This window comes from Triturus cristatus, chromosome 8 (genome assembly GCF_964204655.1).
Source record: "Triturus cristatus chromosome 8, aTriCri1.1, whole genome shotgun sequence".
Taxonomy (NCBI): domain Eukaryota; kingdom Metazoa; phylum Chordata; class Amphibia; order Caudata; family Salamandridae; genus Triturus; species Triturus cristatus.
This window is the reverse complement of record NC_140591.1, coordinates 977,831,064-977,854,215: the sequence shown is the minus strand read 5'-3', so window position 1 is coordinate 977,854,215 and position 23,152 is coordinate 977,831,064. Positions and strand designations below refer to the sequence as shown.

At 48.3% G+C, this 23,152-nt stretch overlaps 1 protein-coding gene across 7 annotated transcripts in view; it reads right to left on the bottom strand.

Moving 5' to 3' along the window:
* Positions 1-23,152, bottom strand: part of BCLAF3 (BCLAF1 and THRAP3 family member 3) — a 604,159-nt gene that overhangs the window by 438,792 nt on the left and 142,215 nt on the right. For all 7 annotated transcript variants that reach the window (XM_085622512.1, XM_085622513.1, XM_085622514.1 and 4 more), the window contains exon 6: positions 11,798-11,912. In XM_085622512.1, the coding sequence (XP_085478638.1) occupies positions 11,798-11,912 (115 nt within the window). The remainder of the gene's footprint in view (positions 1-11,797; positions 11,913-23,152) is intronic.

The following is a 23,152-nucleotide window of genomic DNA, read 5'->3' as shown; positions in this document are numbered from 1 at the left end:
AACCTGCAATCCTTGGAAGGAAAGCCTGCAGAGACAGAAAAATTGCTCGCAATTCCAGACTGTTGATGTGTTTGTTTTTGTACTCTGGGGACCACTTCCCCTGTATCTGTAAATCTTGGAGATGACCTCCCCATCCTTCCATGGAAGCATCGGTAGTGAGGACAAAGTCTGGAATTTTCTGAATGAAAGTAAGTCCTTCTGATAAGTTGGGAACATGGGACCACCAACATAGAGCGCTCTTCATGCCTGAAGTGACTCTGATGATGTCGTCGAAGGTGCCCTTCACCTGCTGCCACTGAAGGTGTAACTCCTCCTGCAAGGGTCGCATGCGGAGCCGCGCCAGAGGAACGAGGTGTATTGCAGAGGAGCACATCCCTAGCAGCGACGCGAACATCCGGACAGAAACTGACTTTCTTTTGGAAATTCGGATTGCTAAGTTTTGAAGACGAACCTGCCGTTCGTGAGACAAGAATGCCTTGCAGCGGACGGTATCTAACAGCGCGCCCAAAAAAGGAAGGATCTGCCTTGGTTGTAATTGAGATTTGCTCCTGTTGATCGTAAGCCCCAGAGAATGGAACAGACGAAGAGATGTTGTCACAGCAGTCTTGACTGATCTTTCCGAAGGACCCTTTATTAGCCAGTCGTCTAAATACGGAAAGACTTGGATTCCTTGGGAGCGCAACACTGCTGCCACTGGAGCTAGGCACTTCGTAAAGATCCTTGGGGCAGATTTTAACCCAAACGGGAGCACCTTGAACTGGTAATGGGCGCCAGCCACTGTGAAGCGAAGATACTTGCGATGCTTCGGATGTATTGGGATGTGAAAGTAAGCGTCTTCCATATCTAAGGAAGCTAGAAAATTTCCCTCGTTGAGGCAACCTAGAATTTCCGCCAGAGTGACCATGCGAAATCCCTGCTTCTTGAGGAATCTGTTCAGATTGCGAAGGTCTAAGATTGGGCGCCACTCCCCTGATTTCTTCTTGATGAGAAAAAAGCGGGAATAGAAACCTGTCCCCTTTTGAAGCGCAGGAACTTTCTCGATTGCGTTCTTGAGGAGCATTGTTAAAGCTTCCTTGAATAGTAAGTGAAGACGAGGGGGAGGGGGTCCCTTGGGTGGTTTGTTGGGTGGTTTGGTGACAAACTCTAAGGTATGACCGTTGTGAACCAGGTCCAGAACCCACTGGTCCGACGTAATTTCTTGCCACCTGGTCGCAAAAGTTGAAATTTTTGCACCCACAGGGAGGGGAAAAGGAGTGAAAGGCGCCCTGCAGAAATCATTGCTTCCGTGAGGTGTCTCTTCCCTGATTCTGCGATCTTTTTCGTCCGCCTTGACGAGAGAAACCAGATGTATTGGTCTGTCTGTAGGAAGACTGATATGATTGCCGATACTGAGGCTGGTACCTATTTTGTTGGGTATGATAACTTCCTCTGGAAGAGAATCCACGGCCCCTTGCTCCTCTGAAGGTACCTCTTTTGTATTGTAAGGAGCCCAACGATCTTGCAGTATCGGTATCCGTTTTAATTGCTTGGAGCGCATCATCTATGCGCTTTCCAAACAATGATTCGCCATCATAGGCCATGTCCAATATTTTTGTCTGGACCTCTGGTCTGAACGTGGTAGCTTTCAGCCAACCCTGGCGCCTAAGAACCGCAGCCCCAGCCAACTGGCGAAAGTTAGTATTCGCAATATCAAGTGCACAGTCGTTAGTCTCTGAGGCTGCACGCTCACCCTCCAACAAAATCTTTCGAGCGTCTTGCCTGTTATCGTCTGGGATGAGGTCGATAAAGCTTGCCATTTCTGACCACATCTGGCGGTCATAACGCCCAATTATCGCTAGGGAATTGGCTGCCCTGATGGAAGCAGCTGCCATAGTTGAAAATTTTTTCCCAATTAGATCCAGTCTGCGTCCTTCCCTATCCGGTGGTGTAGTGACCGGTGCTGCCGGATTCTTAGACTTTTGTTGGGCTGCCTGAGATATAACAGAGTCTGGACGCGGTTGACCAGTGAGACAAGAGGGACTGTCGGCTGGAGCACGGTATTTTTTGTCAATCCGTGGAAGCACCGCTGGTACTGATGCCGGGTTTTTCATGATTTTAACCCCTTCTTTCCAAATATAGTCAATGATAGGGATAGCTCTCGTAACCTTCCTTGACTCCTCCTTAAAATCATGCAGAAAACAGTCAGACTGCTCAATGGTAACCGGCAAGTTGAACCTGGTCGCAGCTCGCTGCATAAGGTTATGGAACCCCCCTATATCTTCTGGAGGCGAATCAGATGGTAGAGGGGTAGGTGGCGAAGGCATAGGGATTATATATGAATCCCAAGGGTCTGCTGGGTCTGGCAACTCGCCCTCTTCGTATTCCTCCTCCGAGGTTGTATCCTGATGCGGGTCCTGTGGAGGATCAGGCAGTTGAGGCATTGGGGCTGGACCCTCAGGCAGAGGCAATGGGTCCGGCTGCGGCGCAGTCTGTGGAACCTGTGGAACATTTGGCTGCGGTGGAAAACGCTGCTTATAATCTGCAAGCATGGCCTGTAGGTCTTGTATCAACGTAGGGGGCAGATGTGACATCTCATTCCTACGAGTTTGTGTGTAGCAGGGTCTATGGTGCGGAACGATTATGTCTTCCTGATAGTAATGCCCTTGATAATCCTCATCCTCATCGTCCTCCTGACATTTAATGTGCAGTTCCGAAGGGTGGCGAGCAACCCCAAAGGGCCCTTCGTCCTCGTCATCCACATAATCATCATCTTCAACATAAGTTTCCAGGAGATGCGAGGGAGTAAGCGGTGAAATGTCCTGCCTTTGAAAAGACTTTAGTTGAAAAGTCCTGGTGGAAACTGGAGTAGAAATCATCGTCGACGAGGTCGTCGTCGACGGGGCTGTGGTAGACGGGATCGTCGACGGGATCGTCGACGGTATCGTAGATGGTGCGCTCGTCGTCGACTGGCTCGTCGTCGACGGAGCCGTCGTCGACGGGCTTGACGTCGATGGTATCTTCGTCGACGAGCCCTTCGTCGACGGGCTCGACGTCGACGGGGTCTTCGTCGATGGAATCTTCGTCGACGAGCTCTTCGTCGACGGGCTCGACGTCAACGAGCTCTTCGTCGACGGGATCTTCGTCGACGATGGAATCTTCGTCGACGATGGAATCTTCGTCGACGAGCTCTTCGTCGACGAGCTCGACGTCGACAGGCTTTTTAATGGCGGAATCGTCGACGGCGGTACTGCTGACTTCGTCGACGAGGACTTCGTCGACGACCCCTCGACGGTGGGCTTCTTTGAGAGGATAGTAACCTTCGTAGACATAATAGGTGAGGTAAGCGCCGTCGTCGTGAATGTTTGCGTCAATGAAGAAGCAGACGAGGTGACAGAAACTGAAGATTGAGAGTAAGCCAAAGATTTTGAAAGGCTTTTACTCACAGTTTGCTTGACTGTAGATTCCTGAGGAGAGTGCGCATCAGAAGTAGAATGATGCGATTTCTGACGCTTCTTCCCATCGCTGGAAGAGCTGTCCTGCGATCTAGCTCTCTTGCTAGAAGTAGAGGCTTTGTCATCCTCCTCAGCCGAAGAGGATTTAAGCCACAAAAGCACTCTCGCCTCCCTATCCCTGAGAGTTTTTGTAGGGAAGGTGCGGCAAATCTTGCAATCTTTTGCCTCATGTTTAGGGTAGAGGCAGTAGATGCAGTCTACATGTTGATCATCAACATGGACTCTCTTCTTGGTGCAGGTCCTGCAGGACTTAAATAAAGCCTTCTTGTCTGACATGCTGAAGCAAGTTGAAAGAAAACTGAGAGGCACTAAGGGAAACTCCCTTCCACACGACGTGCGGTGAAAATCTGAGGAGAACTGGCTCTGCTGAGAGGGTTCTAGAAGGGTGCTGGTGTCTGATTGGTTGTTACCAAATTCTTGGTTCTTTTTGCATAATGAGGTAGATAGGCTGCTAAGATACAGGCTTTGGGCCTTTTCTTTGGGCCTACTACTGCTACTAGCATTTTGGCACTACTTTTTTATTTACCGGGGACTCCCGCCTCGGCGACGGGGAATGATTCAGGCATGTGAATCTATGAAAGATACCCCAATACTGGATAAAGAGTGAAATCCAAAGGTGATAAAGGCGCATGGATATTATGGACTACTGTGACCTCAAAGAGTCAGCTATCATGGACAATGAGGCATGAGACACAAGGCACCTATAATGGAAGCTCAGGAGGGAGAGATGAAGTGGGGGGAGGAGGGGACAGGGTAAGCATTGGTTTATCTAGATAAGTTGTAGTTAGACTGATTGGGACACATGTCCGTCTAATTACTTCAATTGTTCACGTTGGAAGCAAATGCATAACTGGTGTGTGTGTGTGTGTGAGAGAGTGTGAGAGTGAGTATATAAATATATATTGCTCTATCAACTAATAAAAAGAAATTAAAAACAGAGGTTTGATTGTGAAAGTGTACATTTCTGTAAACCTACTAGAGGACGTCCTAGCTGACACAAATTTGATATTTACTGTGAATTGATTCAAATTGAGATTTCATTGCTTGACCAAAAACAGTGATCCTTGGGATCTTGAGTGCTCTGGGGGAAAGGAAAGATCCTTGGTGAAGATTCGGAAGATAGTCGAAGTCTTTAGATACCAGCAAGGGAACCCTAATGGAGGCATACGCTAGGCCCAACAGGGTCAGCTGAAAGAGATCAGGTAATATTTGATGCAGTTGGACTAACACAGGATGGAAACTATTTTCCTGACAGCAGATTCACATGCACTTCCATTGTACTTGATAAGTTCTAGTGATAGACAAACCTCTGACCTGGGACAGAATGAGTTGGCAATTCAAATGAATATTAGACTGCAAACTCCACAAATTTAGGAGCCATGCCATGATGATGATGAAGAAACCAGTTGCTTACTAGTAATAATGGTAATAATTCTGCTTTTCGAGGACCAAAAGTCTGACCATAAGTATGAGAATTGCTACGCCTGTTCTTCGTTCAAGTCCAAGAAATTAGTACACTGGGATCAGATTTCACTCGCCTACTATGTAGCTACGGAAATGGCTAGGATCTCAGAGGTGGCGAGGGAACCACTCTATTGCGCAATTATGCACAGCCTGTTAATCTAGAAGAGACTTCACATTACAAAATGTAAGATTTCTCCTTAGCATGAGGTCTTGACGTGTCCCTAGAGGTATGGAAGGAGCTTTAGGAAGGTGAAAAAGATCAATGAACCAACACTGATGGACCCATGTAGGGTCTAGGATTATCATCCTGGTTGGTTAAAAGGCATAAGAAAAGCTCTTGAACCAGGAGACTGAAAATGCAATGCCACTTGACCCCACATGGCACTGCATGCAAAGAACAAGTTACTTACCTTTGGTAACGATGTACCTGTAAGAAACATTAGTTAGTTAGATTCCTCATCTTAGAATATCCCCAGGCGTCAGGCTGGATCCGGAAAGACTGTCAGCAATACCCCTTGCGCGTCGCTAGGCGTCGTCGGCCGCTCCGCGTCAGTCATCGGCGTTGTGCGCCGTAATGACGTCGGAGTACTTAGATGCCGCCCTCGCGCGCTGACGTCAGTTCTTGTACATAGCTTTCCGCGCCAGGAACGCAGAGCCATGCAAGAGACAGACACTGGTGCCAAAAATGTCTAGGGCCCTGAAAAGGATAACCTTAACCCTAGATGTAGGTTCGCAGAACGGGGAGGATGGGTGGGTCGGTGAGGAATCTAACTAACTAAGGTTTCTTACAGATACATCGTTACCAAAGGTAAGTAACTTGTTTATCTGAAAGAAACATGTTAGTTAGATTCCTCACCTTAGAATAGATACCCCAGCAATACCAACCCCGGTGGTGGGACTGCGAACCAAGATCATACCAGAAAGTCCTGGAGAACAGAACGGCCAAAGAAGCCGTCTCTCCGGGCTTGGCTGTCCAGGCAATAATGCTTGGCAAACGTGTGCAGCAAGGCCCACGTTGCTGCCTGACAAATGTCCTGCAAGTGGACTCCCCGACCCAGAGCAGTCGTCACCGCCATGGTCCGAGTGGAATGGGCCCTCAGCCCAACAGGAGGTGAATTTTTAGCTAAGGAGTAACAAGCTTTGATGCACAAAACGACCCACAGCGAGATGGTCCGCTTGTGCACCGCCCGCCCCTTCTTAGTGCCCACGTAGCCAACGAAGAGTTGGTCATCCACCCGGAACTGTTTTGTGCGGTCCAGATAAAAGGAGAGGGCACGTTTTGGATCCAGACGGTGGAGCCGCTCTTCCTCTTTCGAGGGATGCGGAGGCGAAAAGAAGGTGGGCAGCGTAACAGACTGCCCGATGTGAAAGGCAGTCACTACCTTAGGTAGGCAGAAAGGGCGAGTGCGGGGCACAACCTTGTCCGGATGAACAGAAAGGAAAGGAGGCTTAGAAGAGAGAGCCTGGAGCTCACTCACCCTTCTAGCAGAGGTGATGGCTACCAGGAAAGCAGTCTTAAGCGCCAAGAGACGAAGAGGACAATTATGAAGTGGCTCAAAGGGAGCGCACATCAGATATGTCAAAACAAGATTCAAATCCCACTGAGGCATTACGAAAGGGACAGGCGGAAACATGTGAGTAATGCCCTTAAGGAACAGAGAAACAACAGGGGATTTGAAGAGAGAAGGCTGATCAGGAAGCCGAAGGAAGGCAGAGATAGCAGAAAGATAACCTTTAAGAGTGCCCAGAGCAGAGCCCTCCTGGGCCAAAGAAAGAGGGGCGGAAAGGGGATCCACAGCCTTTGCTGTGCACCATGCCACAAATTTGTTCCACCTACAGGCGTATACCGTTTTAGTGGAGGGACGCCTGGTTGCCAGAATCACATCGCAGACTTCAGGAGGCAAGTCAAATGGCATCAACTGTCACCGCTCAATCTCTACGCATGGAGGTGGAGACTGGACAGAGTCGGGTGGAGGACCGTCCCCTGCTGCTGCGACAGAAGGTCCTCCTGAAGAGGCAGTCGTATCGGGGGATCAATTGACAGACTGAGTAGCTCGGGATACCAGTACCTTTGTGCCCAATCCGGAGCCACCAAGATGACTTGGGCCCGCAGTGGTATAGGCGGAAAGGCGTACAACAGACCGCAACTCCACTCGCAACGAAAAGCGTCCCCGAGCGAGTGCCGCCTTCGAAACTCCAAAGCGCAGAACTGCTGACATTGCGCGTTCTTTTCGGTGGCGAATAGATCTAACCAAGGCTCTCCCCACTGCCGAAAGAAGCCTTGCGCCACGACCGAGTTGAGACGCCACTCGTGATCCATCATGCACCGGCGGCTGAGTTAGTCTGCTCTGGCGTTCAGAGAGCCCGCCAGATGTTGAATCACCATGGTGATGCCCTGATGTTCCAGCCATGTCCAGAGGCGCAGAGCCTCCTGTCAAAGGGTCCACTACCCCACCCCACCCTGTTTGTTGCAATACCACATGGCGGTGGTGTTGCCCGTGAACACCTGCACCACACTGCCCCGGACAACGAGAAGGAATGCCTTCAGTGCAAGTCGGATCGCTCTCAGCTCCAAAAGGTTGATATGGAGCCGAGAATTCGCCGGAGACCAGAGTCTTCTGATCTCCGCCTCCCCCATGTGGCCCCCCCATCCCAGGAGGGACGCATCCGTCACTACTACGTGCTCCGGGTGGGGTAGGGAGAAGGATCTGCCGCTGACCCAATCGCGGTTCGTAAGCCACCACTGCCTGCTTCGCAGTGCCCTCCGAGATCAAGACATGGTCGGACAGGTTGCCCAGATGCTGGGCCCACTGAAACTTCAGGTCCCACTGCAGAGCCCGCATTCACCACCTGGCGTGATGCACTAACAGGATGCAGGAGGCCATCAGACCCAGAAGCCGCAGCACCAACCTGACCGAAACCCGGGATAGAGGCTGAAAGATGGGAATCAGAGCCTGAATATCCCGGACCCGCTGTTCCGGCGGATAGTTCCGGAACTGCGCCGAGTCCAGAACCGCTCCGATGAAGAGGAGCTTCTGGGAGGGACTCAGATGCGACTTTGGCACATTGACGGAGAACCCCAGCAAATGCAGGAGGTCGGCCGTAGTCTGGAGGTGGGAGGTGGGAGATGACTTGCATGGGCGAACCCGCCTTCAACAGCCAGTCGTCGAGATAGGGGAAGACTGGAACCCCTAATCTGTGCAAACACCGCAGGCCCAAACTAAGGGAAGAGAACAGCTTCTTTCCAAACTGTTCCAGCCTCTTGGATTCCCGATCCGGAGGAGCGGACGGTAAGGAGGATTGGGAAGTAGAGGCCTGGATAACCAGACTCTCGGGCGTGGGGGACAGAAAACTGGGGTCGCCCGGAGCTGGCGGTGGTGCCAGGCCACGTTCCGATCCACAGGAGGTACTGTGGAGGGCTTGGACCAGGTGCCCTGCAGAACGTCCACAAGTGCCTCATTGAACTGCAGCAGAGGCTCCGAGTAGCTTGCTGACGGTTGAAGCACTCCAGTGAGGAGGTTAGACCTCACGGCCACAGCAGGCAACTCCAGCCCAAGGGCGTCGGCCGCCTTGCGCAGCACCACTGAAAAAGATGCACCTTCCTCCGAGGCCACAGTCGGAGGAGAGATGCAACCAGTGTCCGGGGAGGTGTCCAGACCACTGGCATCCCCCAGTTCGTCTGCCCAGTCCTGTGCTAAATGGGCCTGCCTGTCCATAGGGTCCTCAGACCCCTCCCAGTCGCCCTCGTCATTCGATTCCTGATAAACAGGGGGAATAATCGGAGCCGGGCGGTAGATGAAATGTTCATCCGTCTGCGTCAGATGCGGTGTCCGACGGCGCCGGGACCGGACTGGGGCTGAACCGGGGAACGGCGTCGTCCGGAGACGGCGCCGGAGGTGGAAGCGGTGTCGGCGGAGGAGTCGTGAGGTCGACTGGTGCCGGCAGAGATCCAGGCCTGGATCCCTCGGGGACCTGCGGCGTCGGGACCGAAGTCGTCGACGGCGCCGGGGCCGCCGGCTCGCGAGGTCGCCCAGTCGAGCCAGGCCCCTCATGGCCGAGAGGAAGCCACTTATCTCCGCTGGAGTCGCGTCAGTCCCAGGGACCGGCGGTTATGGGGACGGACGCGGTTCCTGTGGAGCCGCGGGGGTGGGACCAACATGACCCTCGACGGACTCGCGCGACCGGCGAGGGGAGGCCTAAGAGCGGTGTCGCCTCTTGGACTTCTTTGAGTGCTTCGACTTACCCGAAGACTTCGAGTCCGACGAGCGGTGATGGTGGCTGTGGCTCCGCGACCGGTCCTTCGACCTCCTCCTGGACCGAGACCTTGAAAGGCGCGGAGCCGAATGTCGAAGCTTGAGAAGCTTACGGGACCGCTCCCGCCTAGCCTTCGAGGTCAAGGCCTGACAGTCGATACACGATTCCGCATCGTGGTCGGGCCCCAGACAGTAAAGGCACCGGCGATGGTGATCCGTCACAGACATCAGTCGATGACAGGAGTCACAGGCTTTAAACCCAGGCATCCTACCGGCACCAGAATCAAGTCGACAGTAGACCAAAAAGGGTCAAAAAGTTTAGTCAAAAAATGACTAAGGGGTAAGCTCTTCCCGGATCGGCGCTGTCTGGCGTGGAAAAAAGAAGAACTGACGTCAGCGCGCGAGTGCGGCGTCTAAGTACTCCGACGACATCATTCCGGGGCACGACGCCGACAACGGACGCTGAGCCGCAGACGACGCCTAGCGAAGCGCAAGGGGTATTGCTGACGAAAAATCTTTACCGATCCAGCCTGACGCCTGGGGATATTCTAAGGTGAGGAATCTAACTAACGTGTTTCTTTCAGATACATGGTAGTCATACTGTTTGTTGTTACCGGTAGCGGCAAACTCATCAGCCTTTGAGCGGAAAGGTTGCAGACCCTTTCGGACCCCCCTGTACTCTGGGTCATGTGCTTCTTCTTGGCAGGCTCCTGATACTTTAAAGGACACGTCTGTGGTCATGAAAAAGGAGCCAGATGCTGTTGAAAGTGTAAACCTTGTGCTCATTCCCCACTCCAGCAACCATGTTAGGGCGTTCTGGATTCTGACTGTTACTTGGATGCAACTGTCAAAGGATTCGGCTACTTGAAGTCAGTGGATATACAATTTCTCTTGCAGAGGGTGCATCCTTTACCTACATTATGGAATTAAATGGATGCCGGAAGATATTGTGTTGGACAACCATTGACGAGACGGAAATTAATTTTTCCTAGTTTCCAAAGTGGTGAAGTGCTTAAGGGTAGAACTCTCTTTTGATGGATAGGCTTTGCCTACAAGGTATTCAAGATGGCGCCAAGGAAGTTCTGGGAAGTAGATGAGATTTGGCTAGGTTAAGTAAAAGGCCTGGTTTCATGAATAGCAGTTTGCATTCCTGTGTGAATTTGCCGATCTCTGCTAAGCACCTCCTGTTCATCAGGAAGTAATTCACATGAAGACGTGAGGACAGTGGAATTGCAAGAAAGCTGATACAGGGACCATTCACTTTGTGAATAGCACTGTCACATACTTTAGGTCAAAGGGCAGAACCATGAACTGTAGGATCTGGTTACCTCAAATCTAAATTACTTGTTGTAGAAAGTGCACCTTTTTGACATGGTCACCCCCACTTTTTGCCAGGTATCTGATGCAATTTTGACAGAAGTGCACTGGGTTCCTGCTTTCCAGGTCCCCAGTGCCAGGTCTCTTTCCCTAAAACCGTACAATCGTTCCCCCCTGTTGGCAATACCTTTAACACCCCCTGTAAGCCCCAAGTACATGTTACCCCTGGTACATAGGGCAAGGAGGCAAAAGAGGATCCCTACGGGCCGCAGCATGTGTTGTGAGACCCTAAGGGACCCTCAGCACCAACATGTAAACTGCCACTGATGCAGAGAAAAGTGAAGAAATGACATGCCATACCTCCTGTGTGCTATGCCTACAGACTTCATGTGGTATAGGTGCGTCACCCCTACAACAGGCCTTACAGTCCTATGGCAGGGTGTGCTATACTACATGGGTGGACATATCTGCACAAGCAGATATGCCCCTGTAATGTCTAAGTCGAATCTTAGATCTTACAAGAGAACCCACTCCTAGAACACTGTAGTTTACCTGCCCAAAGGAGCGCAGGCGAAAGAGCAAGTATGCGCCAACCCAGCAGGAGTTTTGAAAATGCTCCCACCAGGTGGAAGCAGCCTTTTATTTCCGCGCCCGTATTCTTGTGGGCAGCAAAAGTGATTTCTACCACTCGGCGGGTGTAAGCAAAAACAGCTGCTCTCAATAATAATGTCGGCTCCCACAGCACACAGGATGACGTGATCGGGTCGATGGGGTTCCCTCTTAGTCATGCCCAAAAAGGACTAGGGGGTCAGGGTATCCCCACACTAACCCCATATATTTTGATTACAGAGCCCCTAAGCCCTGTAACGGCATCCGCAATATCGGAGTTTGTGGTTCAGCCAGCCAATCGGAATGAGCTCTGTAGCGGGACTCACAAGAGCCTCCCATAAAAATGTGATGGCTGATGTGCAAAAATGCCCTGGAGGCAAATCAGATAAATATATTATTTGAAGTTGCGTGCCCACAAAAACTCAGGGGACAATCTCACCTCAACACTCCTCAATATGGCTTTGTGTTTTATTGCAATGCCCCAAACAACCTAAGCAGTTCTTTGAAAATGTAGCACACCATAAAATAGACAACGCAAGGTTTGCAAAGCACATTTTTCATACCTAAGAATTCATCTTGCCCCATAACGAGCCCTTCAACACCTTTTAATTGTAAACATATCTGATCCAGCAAAGGTCCTTGACATAGAGTTAGATTATATACCTGTGAATTTCTGGATCTGGACGTGCCACTGCTTCTTTTGTATCTTCGGCTTGTTTGTCTTTCAACTTGGAAAAACGTTCATGAAGAGTAAGCCCAGAAGACTTGAAATAATTTGCTGTAAACAAAAGGATTGATTAAAAGATAAATACATTTATTTAAGAATAGCTTTCTTACCAGAAGTAACTAAACAACTCGAAAAATAAAAATACATGGATTCACTTTCAGAGAAGATTTCGTCAGTGTCTAAAATGTGCTATTTTGCAAACAGAAGGTCGACATTGGGTTTCTACTGGAGAAATGGAAAAAAGCACTACATAGATCAAAGGCAGTTTGCTCTCCCACCAAATATAGTGCTTGCCACCAAATATAGTGCTTGCCACTCTTAAGACACCAGCCTCCAATACAAATCAATTTTCTTAGCTATCCATGCTGTAATCTGACATATTGGCACTGAGAAGAAGCATTCTGTTCAAAGATGTGAAAAGTTAACTAAAAGAGTGTGCAAAAAAAGAAAAAAAACAAGACTTAAGCCCAAAGGGTTGCAACAGCTGTTGTTGCAGGGTTTCTGCTTAGGAACAGAACTATGCTTGGACCACAGTACATCAGTGTTGGAAACGGCCCTTTTTGCAGGGTTATCCCCAAACTTTTTGCTTCTTCCTCCTTTATTTTTTCTAACCCGTGGTTGTTGGCAATAGGACTCTGGGCACTTTACCACTGCTGATCAGTGCTAAAGTGCATATGCTCTCTGTGTAAATTGTTATATTGATTGGTTATCCATGATTGGTATATTTGTTTCACCTGTTAGCCCCTAGTAAAGTGCACTGCGTGTGCCAGGGCTGGTGATTCAAATGCTACTAGTGGGCTGCAGCACTGATTGTGCCACCCACAGGAGTAGCGCTCAAATGATGTCTTAGGCCTGCTTGCAGTGCCTATGTGCAGTCCAGGACTGCCATGTCGACCTGGCCAGTGCACCCACTGACCAGGCCTTATCCTTCCCTTTCTGTACATGTCAGGCATCCCTATGGTGGCCCTAGGTACCCCCCTGGGGTGGGTGCAGTGTATCTGAAAGGTAGGGCATGTACTGAGGTGTGCAACATGCCCTGGTAGTGAATTACAGCCATTTTCGTTTTTCACTGCTGAGAGGCTATCTTGCCCATAGGATAGAATGGGGAAGGCTGTTTACATGCCTATCTTCCCATAAGGGCAAGATAGAAAATCCAAGTTTGGTATCTCTGTGTTCAGAATGTAATTATACATCTTTTTAGCAAGATGGTTTTTAAATTCACTGTGTGAGAATAGCACTTTTTAGAAAGTAGCTATTCTCCTGATTAACCTTCCTGTGTGCCTGTGTGCTGGTTGGCTGACTGGTGTCATGTGATGGGCTAGGTGGCTCCAGGAGCCTGGATGAGTCAGCAGCAGGGTGAATAGGGAGATCTGCTTTAGATGGGTGGGAGGAGTAGTCCCTGGGTTTGAATAGGGCTGCCCCTGCCAGCACAAAGCTGGTTCCACCCCCTGCTGGCCAGGCTGAGGACTCTGCCTCTGCTGGCACAAAGAAGGCTCCACCTCCTGCTGAGCGTCTAACGACCCTGCCCCTCACTCTGAAAGGAACCAGGTGCTCCAGAGCAGAGCACACCCAGGAACCGGTTTGAGCAGGGGAATCCCCCCACTGGAACAAAGAGAGACAAAGACTTGGAGGGGTATAAGAAGAGGACCCCAGAACCTAAAACTTTAGATCACTTTGGAACTAAGAAGAAACCTCTGCCAAGGAGAAAGCTGAAAAGGACTGAAGAGGAGAAGACTGCCTGCTTGCTGTTTTGCTTTGCTGCCAAGGAGAGGGGAAGGACTTTGCTGTGTCCCCTTCTTTTGATTCTGATCTCCAAGGGCCTGAGAAGAGCTGGCTCCCTGTTAAGAAGTCCCAGGAACAAAAGGACTTCACCACCAGCTCCCCTGGAAATCTGCTGAGAGAGTTCTGACCTGCCTTGGAGTGCTTGCCCAGTCTTGGGGCCTCAGGAGGTCGTTTTGCTGTGTTTTGGGAGCTGGGAAGCAGAAGCGTGAAAAAGAGCAACTGGTACCCAACGCATCATCCGATTGCGTGTCGCAAGAACGAGAGTGCGTGGACAATTTCATCGCGGCACCATCGCAACACGCAGGGTCCCCGCATCGCCGAGTGCGTCGAGCATCGTCCCGAAGCGTGAAGATTCCTGACATTGCGAGGGTCGTCGCAGAACCAGCTTGCGAGCCGCACCACTGCCGGTGCGTGAAAGTCTCCAGTCATCGGGTGCGTCGACGCAGAGTCCCGTTCCGTGGCGCATCGAGAGTTGCGGCGCCGGAAGACAACGCTGCGCCGCGCATCGTGCCACATCGAAGCGTGTCGCATCGAACCTGTGCGTGAAGCTTCCCCCTAAGAAACCTACGCAACGAAAGCCAAAGTCATCGCATCCTCCCCCTACAGATCGGAGCCGGCGCATCCACCTCTGCTGCGTGAAGCAGGGCTGCTGCAAAGCCTCCCCAGGATCTCAGGAGTATCGCATCGCCTTTGCCATCTTCCTTGTTATAGCTTTTGGGAACCTTATCGCAACTACAGGTACTGTTGGGCACGAAAGTGTCGCATTTTGTGCATTGAGAGTCGCATTGTGCAAGACACTGACTTTTACATCCTGGAGTACTTTCTGCAAACTCTTGAACTATCTTTAAAGTAACCTTTTGAATTATATGTTGGTTTGTCTGTAGTATTTGGTCTTGTGAAGTTTTTAGTAAAGATACCTTATTTTTCTAAAACTGGTGTGGAGTAAATCTGTGGTGTTTTCACTGTGTTACTGTGAGTGTTGGTACAAATACTTTACACATTGCCTTTGATAGCCTAGACTGCTCAGGCCAAGCTACCTAGAGGGTGAGCAGGGGTTATCTTAACAGTGTATCCCCCTTTCCGTGACTAGAAGCAAGGGTCCCTACTTGGACAGTGGTACCTACCCTGCCAACTAGAGACCCCCAGATCTAACAATCAGTATGTAGGGGACTGAGTCACCAGACCACCTCAGTATCTACGAACCAGAGTCCGACTATCTATAGTGCCTCACTTGCCCACCCAAGTTTTCCAGAGAGATAAGTGGTTTGGCACCCCAGAACACAACACACTCAACCATCTCAGGGATCAAGGTAACAGGACACACCCTTTTGCTCTATCACTCGTACTTGTCCACAATAAGATAAACCAGCGACAAGATGGAAGTTTGCAATGTTTATTTAAACGATTGTGCTCTAAGATGCAACAATTGTGCCACAATTAGAAAGAAATACATGTTAATGTCAACAACATGGTTAATAACCATATACAGAAGAGCCCTGTCATGCTTCCTAAACCCTCCCCCACTCCTAAAAGCTAAGCTATTCTAGGTTACAGATCTCTGGGTTTAGTGGCGGACCCCATACCTAGCATACATAGGTGGATGTTTTACATTCAGCTGACGCAGCACTCTTGCCTCTGGATCTTCGCTCTGCGTGTTTTCAGAACAACTGTCCCCAGTTATATGACAAGCTATCTGTAGTCAAAGCAGTAGCTGCATTCTTTTATAATGTCTAGGTGCTAGTGTCTGACCAGAGAGAATAACAAGGGGCAATGTTGTTTGACCTTACCTAGGCTGTTCAGTCCAAATCCCAGGAAAATAATATAATGCGAAAATGTGTGCTGGTTCTGCGTGAAAATACAATGAGGCCCAAAAGCAATATGATATTTAGTAATGTGTGCAAAATTAAGGTGGCATACAACGTGCATAAATAGACTAACATAAGTAGAACGGCAATGGGCCATATAAGAAACACACAACATCCTACCTTTGGGCAGGATAATAGCAGAATAAATAACTAAAAAAATATAAATATAATCGAAAGAAAAAACTCAAAGCACAATTCATTAAATTATATTGAAAAATAGTCAAATTATTGTGCGTTGGAGGAATCCATGATGTCACTTGCAAATTCAAAGGCCAAAGACTCCAAAAAGTCAGAAGATGATTGATTGACAGCCCAAGTTACAGGTTCTAAAGAACCAACATGATCCTCTGTCTCAGTTGATGCTGAAATAGCTACCACGTAACCCGTATCCGTGATCCGTGTTAGTAGAGCCTCTATTTCGTGATCCATGTGCCGATGCATATATTTCCTCAAAAGTGAGAGGCTCAAACCTTGAATTGTGGAAAAGCCGCAAGCCCAAGGGACAGTCCTGAAAATAGGATGCGAAGGGACTCGTTAACAGTTCAATGTCTATGACAGCGGGCATCTGCAAAGCAAGGAAAATATCCAGTGCCCATTCATAGGGGCACCAAAGGCAGTGGAAACCAGGTTGTAGGCAAGTAAACCAGACAGGTCGGAATGTTAACCAATTGAGAAACAGATCTTGCTGAAGAAATATTTTAAAGTTTTGAAGCATGCACTCATGATTACGTTGGAGCCTTCGCAGTTCCAGGGGGCTTGCAAATGGAACATTAATTGAGGAGAAGAAGAAATAAGATGAGAATGTCGCAAATGAGGATAGATTAGTAAAAGCAGCAGAAATTCTCCAAAAGCACTGAAAAAAATGGAATGAAATAAAGCTGGTATTATTTCAAAGACCGTTTGGAATGAGCTGACTTGAGCAGACTATCGGTGCGAAACCTGCCGTGTATGATGCATTAAAATTTCGATGCACTGATTCACCAAAATACAGAAGGAAGATTGTGATTAACAATGACTGTATTTCACTAGAAGTTCTAGCCACCTGCAATTCATTTCGCGAGCAGATCTGAGAGCTACCTCTTTTTGAAACAATAATGCTTTTGTCTGTTTGGCTTGTTGAAATCTGCCTTCAAAGTTGGGTTTGAATGCCACAACAAGTTACCTACAATCCCATGCTTAGGGAGGAACAGGATGTTGTTGCAACAAGTGACGAGCTGGGAAACAGACAAGATGTAGGGAACTCCAGATCGCAGTCCGCAACAGTCTTAATCACCAAGCATTAAATAACTCCCATTTGGGAGGACTGTGATAAGTGGAAGAATGCAGGAACCGGTATTCATTTTAAGGAACAGTCCAAATTTGGCACTGAAGCTTAACATGTGAAGTTTATCTTAACATGTTTGCGAATTAATGTCCGACAAAAGGGTCACAATCCTCTCAAGTAAGGAAAACGTCCTTATTGTCAAGTTCAAAACGATAGGAGAAGGGAAGTGACCGTAACTCCTGAATAAAGCTGCCTCCAAGGGGTTCATATCTACCAACAGTGAAATGATTCATGCAAGATATGAACTGAAATGTCAAAATAGGTACAGAGATAACGCAATGTATAAACCACACACCTGAAAGTGTTTCAACTATGGTTTATGAAGTTGCTCTAACTTCTTCAAAAGCAGCATTCTGTAGGATGCGTCTTTCACTGCCATCAGTTGTATGCATGTTAAATTAAAGGGCAAGAATAATTTACTACAATTCAAATAGCGCCATGGTACGAGCCCCTTCTTAAGGGTTTGAAGCGTCCAGCTAAAAAAGACCTAAGCTAACTTTGCCCAGGATACTATGTTGACATGTCACTTTGCATATTCTCATTATCAGACTACACAATGTTAAATTATAAATACGAGAAGACAGAGTATTAATACTATTATCAACAGCAAGCATTTTACCCAAATTATTCTGATCAATTTGTCTTAAACGTGCGGCAGCTTCTATTTGGGACAATTTCCAAATTTCATTATTAGTAGCATAAATACATCTTTTAGAACGTGGAAACTCGGGACGCAAAAGATAAGAAAATAAGTTACTTACCTGTAACTACGGTTATTCAGTATTGGTATCTTTCAGAGATTCACATGCCTGAATCATTTCCCGTCACCGAGATGGGAGTCCCACAGTGAAAATCACTGTAGGACTCCCATCTCGATGACAGGGTATGATTCAGGCATGTGAATCTATGAAAGATACCCAAATACTGGATAATCTGATAAATTCATGTCTTCGGACAGTAGAGAAAAAGGTTGTTTCACTGTAGACCGTGTGGAATGTTCCAACCATTGTTGGCGATTTTCTCACTGAATTAGTGGTAACAATACCAGAATGTTGTAAGAATATCGGGACTCGGGTCTGTTTGATTTGAAGCCAGGTGTGGAATGGAGAAAACTAGTGTAGGAGAGTGGCATCGACTGCATAGTTCCCCCCAACTTTTTGCTAATGTTTTGACTGTTTTATGATTCTAGCCAGGCTGTGGCCCCGTTATCCACGACCCCAGCCTCTCTGCTTCCTCTCTAAACTAATGTGAGTACCTTAGGTACCTACCAATTGGAAACTGAGGACACCCTGTCAGCCCCTTGTAGATGGTACCCTAGGTATCCAGGGCATGGGTCCCTCAGAGGCCTACCAGGGGCTGCAGCACTTATTGTGCCACCCCTGGGACAGCCATACAAACTGACACCACCAGACCACTACTGTAGTCTGGGTAAGGTGGTGCTTGCACCCCTTACATGGATATAGGTATCCTGTTTCCCACTTAATACAACACATATATCCTCATAGGTCACCCCTAAGGCAGGCCTTGCTAATCCTAGAAGGCAGGGTGCTGAGATATTTGTGAGGGGGAACCCCTACATGAGTAGGGCCCCTCTGCAACCTTCGTAAAACTATTCCGGGGTTGTTTGTAGTGCAGCCATACCATATACTCTTAACCGCATTATAAGTAATCGCAATAGCGTGATAACTTGAGAGTGGCTGCACAGAACCATGTCGTGTTTGGTGTCAAACATGTAGGAATCATACCCCCAATCCAGTCATGGGAGTGAGGGCATGATTCCCCCCTGCTAGAGGAGCGACATGGTAAATGCGGCAGATTTTAGACACCAATTTAAAAGTGGACACGTAGTACAAAATGGATGCTACCCGCCACCCACACGACTCTGGCTGCCTGTTGCTGGGCAGAACTCCAGCCACGGCAGCTGGACAATAGGGATCTTGCTGCAGGGAGGTGCTCCCACCTCCCCAGACAGACTTTGTGGATTGGAACTGGGTGGGTGCACCATAGGATGTCTTTCAAACCTGCACATAGGCTTCTCCAGTGCCTACTTCTGTATACACCGCCTCAAACCGGTTCAAGGGCATCATGTCCCCTGCCCAGGCGGGAAACCACACAAAGGGGAGAGGGTGTAGCCACCCATTCCCGCCTGAACTCACGTTGGTGGGCTCTGATCTGGACACTCCCCTAATCTTTGGATAAAGGTGAATACAGGGTCCCCAGAGCCTCAGATTATTCTTGGACTTCACAGACTTGAACTTCGACTTGCTGCCGCACAGCTGAATGAAGAAATCTCCCTTGGGGTAAAGGAGTTACCCTCCCTGCTTGGCAGGCACCTGAAACACTGCAAGTGACCCGGTTGGAACCTCGCTGCTCCTACGGACATCGACGACTCTTTCCTACCTTGAGGTGGGTTTACAAGCATCCCAGAGGCCAGTGAGTGTGCACAGCAAAGCACAGCACCGTGGACCCCGTGGGTGCCGAGATCCCCAATACCCCAGGACACCGGCCACCTCTTGCACAGCACCCGACTCCGACGAGTGGGGAAGTTGTGCTTTGGCCCATTATTGAGCCAACCTCTCAGCATCATCTGTGCCAAAGATCAACGCCCTAGCCCGCTCCGGCGACCCGTGGGCGCATCTTTACGCCCGCCAAATTGCTGCCTCCCGCGGTCCCTTGTCTCTCGACTGGTGGGCCCTGGCGGAGGTCAATCTTCACTTCCAAGAGTTCCCCTGGTTGCTCCAGGACTGCTCTTCAGTCTCCTCGCTGGAGACCTCGCTCAGACCTTGTGGGTCTGCACCAGTAGCGGTTTTGTGATTCTTGCGCGGGTTGCGGTTGCCAAGGCTTAGTGGATCCAATCCGGACACTAACATTGCATCGACCCTCATCCTTCGTGGGACAGTCGCCCTCCAGAAGCTGGCCTTCCTTGACGCTCCAAGCTACACCTCTTCCACCTGGAAGCACCCGACATTGAAGGGCTCTTTCTCCTGAGCCCCCTGGTCACTGTGCCATGACCCAGACTCTGTCCCCTCTCCTTTCAGGTCCTTCTCTTCAAGATCTACATCTTCAATCTTCACGACATCGACGACGCTTCTTGCTAGCAGCAGTTCTTCACGTTTTGCCATTGAAAATCAGCCAGCGACCCGACATCGAAAACGACCTATGCGCCCGGCTTCCCTGGGGCAGGTAACAGTGGTACCTCGGTACTCTCGTGGGTGTGGGCCCTTCAAAAGCTTAACTCTAAAGTGTTGAACTTGAACTCCTGCTAGAAGTGTTTTTAATCTTGTAAAATTCAACCGCGACATTCTCCATAGGCTTCAATAGAGATCCCGACAGTAGCTTCTGCCACTGCACGCGTCGCCCGTGGGTCCCCTTCCTCACTACCTTGGGTGGTTTCACAAGGGGCCAGCGACCCTAAATGCCCTAGGCGTTGTCTGTAGAATTGCGTGGTTCTTATACCACTTTTTTGATATATGGTTTGGTCCCCCCTGGGGCCCTATGATTCCAGTGCTATTTATTGTAACTATCAATGCTTGTTTGAATTGTATCTTTACCTCCAGCCTCATAAAGAGACTAGTGGGATTATTCTTAGACTAAATACATATATTTTATATATATACCTGTGTGGACTACTCTTTCATTTGGTTATTCAAGAGCTTTCATAAGCTTAACACTCCTTCAAGACTTAGTCTGAAGGCTGCTCTCCACAGCTACCACTAGGATAGCTTTCTTTAAAGGTTGTCTTTTAACCTATCACCATAAGAGTTGAATTGGACTGGTGCAAGGTGTCCCCTATAACTAGTGGACAGCATATGCCAGGCCAACTTCTCACAACTAGCATGACAACCATTAGTGTCTACTGGCCACAATAACCACCCGTTAGGATCTGAAATTGTGGAATTAAATGTACCGCTTTCCACCATGCTATTGAGTTACTCTTCGGTATAATTTTTCAATTATCAAAGGGGGAAATGGAGGGGGTATTCATTTCTTTCATTTTTGTCAATCCCAGGTATGCAGACTGCTGGACGGTGTTTTTCCAAGAAGATCATTTGTGTTGGAAGGAAGAAGGCTCAAAATAAGGCTTCCATTCCCTGAACCTGCCAATGTTTCATTCCCCTAATGGCTAGACCAGTCAACGTGCAGGAGAACCCGGTTTGAGTCTCTGCAGGGACGCTCAACATCCTGTGACTCTGGGCAAATCACTTAATCTTCCTGGGTCTACCAAAAAAAATTAATGTGTCCGTCTGTAACGTAACTGGTGCTCATGTAAAGCGTTCTGATTCCTTCGGGTCGAGTTCGCACTATATAAAACTCGGAAAAAAAAAAAAAAGAATAGTGTCTTTCCAGTAATCATAACCTTTAAGGGCTAACTGGTTAACAAATTAAGCTGTATATATTAGCATGAACTGTGCAAGCATATTTTTGGGGACAGGGACCAATGTGAAACAATATGGGTTCATATTGTCATATCCTTCAAAATACGTGAATTTGTCTTTATGCGTTTTAGAACTCCCTTGTTGGGGAGTTGGGACAATGCTCCCATTGTGTAAAATTAAAAAGTGTACGTGGACTACTAGCTGTGTGTAAAAAAGTATGTCCATAATGGTGATAATATAGCAATGATAGCAGAATTGAAGTATAAGTTCTCCGATTCAAAAACAGTATAATATTCCAGCTCTGAAAGCCAAGAATTTACAATTTCAACATCCCAATCATCTTAATGCAACCCAGGTACTATTACATCACCCATAGAAACTATGAACACATGATATCGGCAAGATCTCCGTAAGGCAAAATATATCGAAATGAACTTTATCCCAAACAATTCCACCAGTCATGGCTGAAATGTTGACGAGGGACAAGTCACTTTTCGGTTTATGGGAAGAAGAATGGGGGGCCAACACCCCTTAGATCAGTTCCATTGCAGATCGTTCTGGAAGGTAGTGGTCATTAATCAACAAGAAATAAAACAGTCACAAATCCAAACCACAAGAACAAGAAAACCAAGGAGAGTATGATCCAAACATATATCCTTGGATGGGGCTACATAAGTGCGTTTCAGTCATGAAATGAACGAAAACACGAATCCGTGCCAGAGGCGGAAGCAAAACAGAAGAACTGTCTGAAGAAAATTGATCTTGAGCCATATAATACTCAGAAGCGCTTAGCTGAAAAACTGGAAGCTGGGGTTCAATAACAGAATTCAAAAGTCCAACAAAGAAAGATCCACCAATGGTGGATCTGTGTAAATAACTTCAGCTGTAAAGGACTCATTAGTAGAAACTGCTCTTACTTCGGTCATGTTGTCGGTTGACGACCCCCAGCTGGGGAGTAACAGCATTGGTTGTGCTCACGGGCTGCAGAGTGATGTCCTGAAGAGTAGCATGGACACCCCGTGGCTTACTATTGAGGATCAGCCACCTGGTGTAATTTGACATGTTTGATGGAGACATAGCGTGTCTTTAGAACCAGCAAGTGGTTGCAAGATTACAGTTCTTGTACCTTGAATGCCAATGACCGGCACCAGAGCAGGATAGGATGGGCCGATTCCTTTTTAATCACTACCTTCTCTCTGACAAGAGCTAAAATTTTTGGAATCCAGCCAAAAACATCAGTTTTTCCGTCTGCACTTGGAGAGAGAGACGTGTGGAAATCTTTGCTTGGTTGAGCTTTACGGAACTTTTGTAGGTCCTGTAAAACAGCAGAATGATTATCTACGTCAAAGGTTGCAGAGGCTGCCACAATGTCTGGACTGTCGAGGTCTGGAACATACATCTTGATACCAAAAAGTCCTTCGTATGGGGTCTACCGATCCAGAGATCTTTTAGGAAGGTTATAGAGAGCTAGTTGAACCCCATAAATGTGACTGGATCAACCACGCCCAGTACCTAATACTCTAGCTGTTAAGGATTGCTTTAAGTCACAGTTCATTCTTTCCACAACAGAATTGCCCTCTGGCCTATAGTTGGAATGCACTTGTACACCCAGGGCCCATATAGAATCCTGGTATGCTTAGGAGCAAAAGCCGGGCCTTGGCCCAAATGGAATGCATGACATGCATCTGTCCCAATAAAGACCTGCAGGTCTTAAATAACAGGTCGAGCGTCAGCCAAGCGCTGTGGCCAAAGGAATCTAGAGCAATAATCAACTACAACCAAAATAAATTTGGGTGCAGTGTCCAAAATTACTGGACTACAGTGATCCAAATAGATACAGCTAAAAGGCTTGTTGAAGATCATTAGGTGCGTTTGCAGTGGATGAGCCACGATGGAGCATTTAATCTGTTGACAAATGTAACAACTGAGGACATATTTTGTACC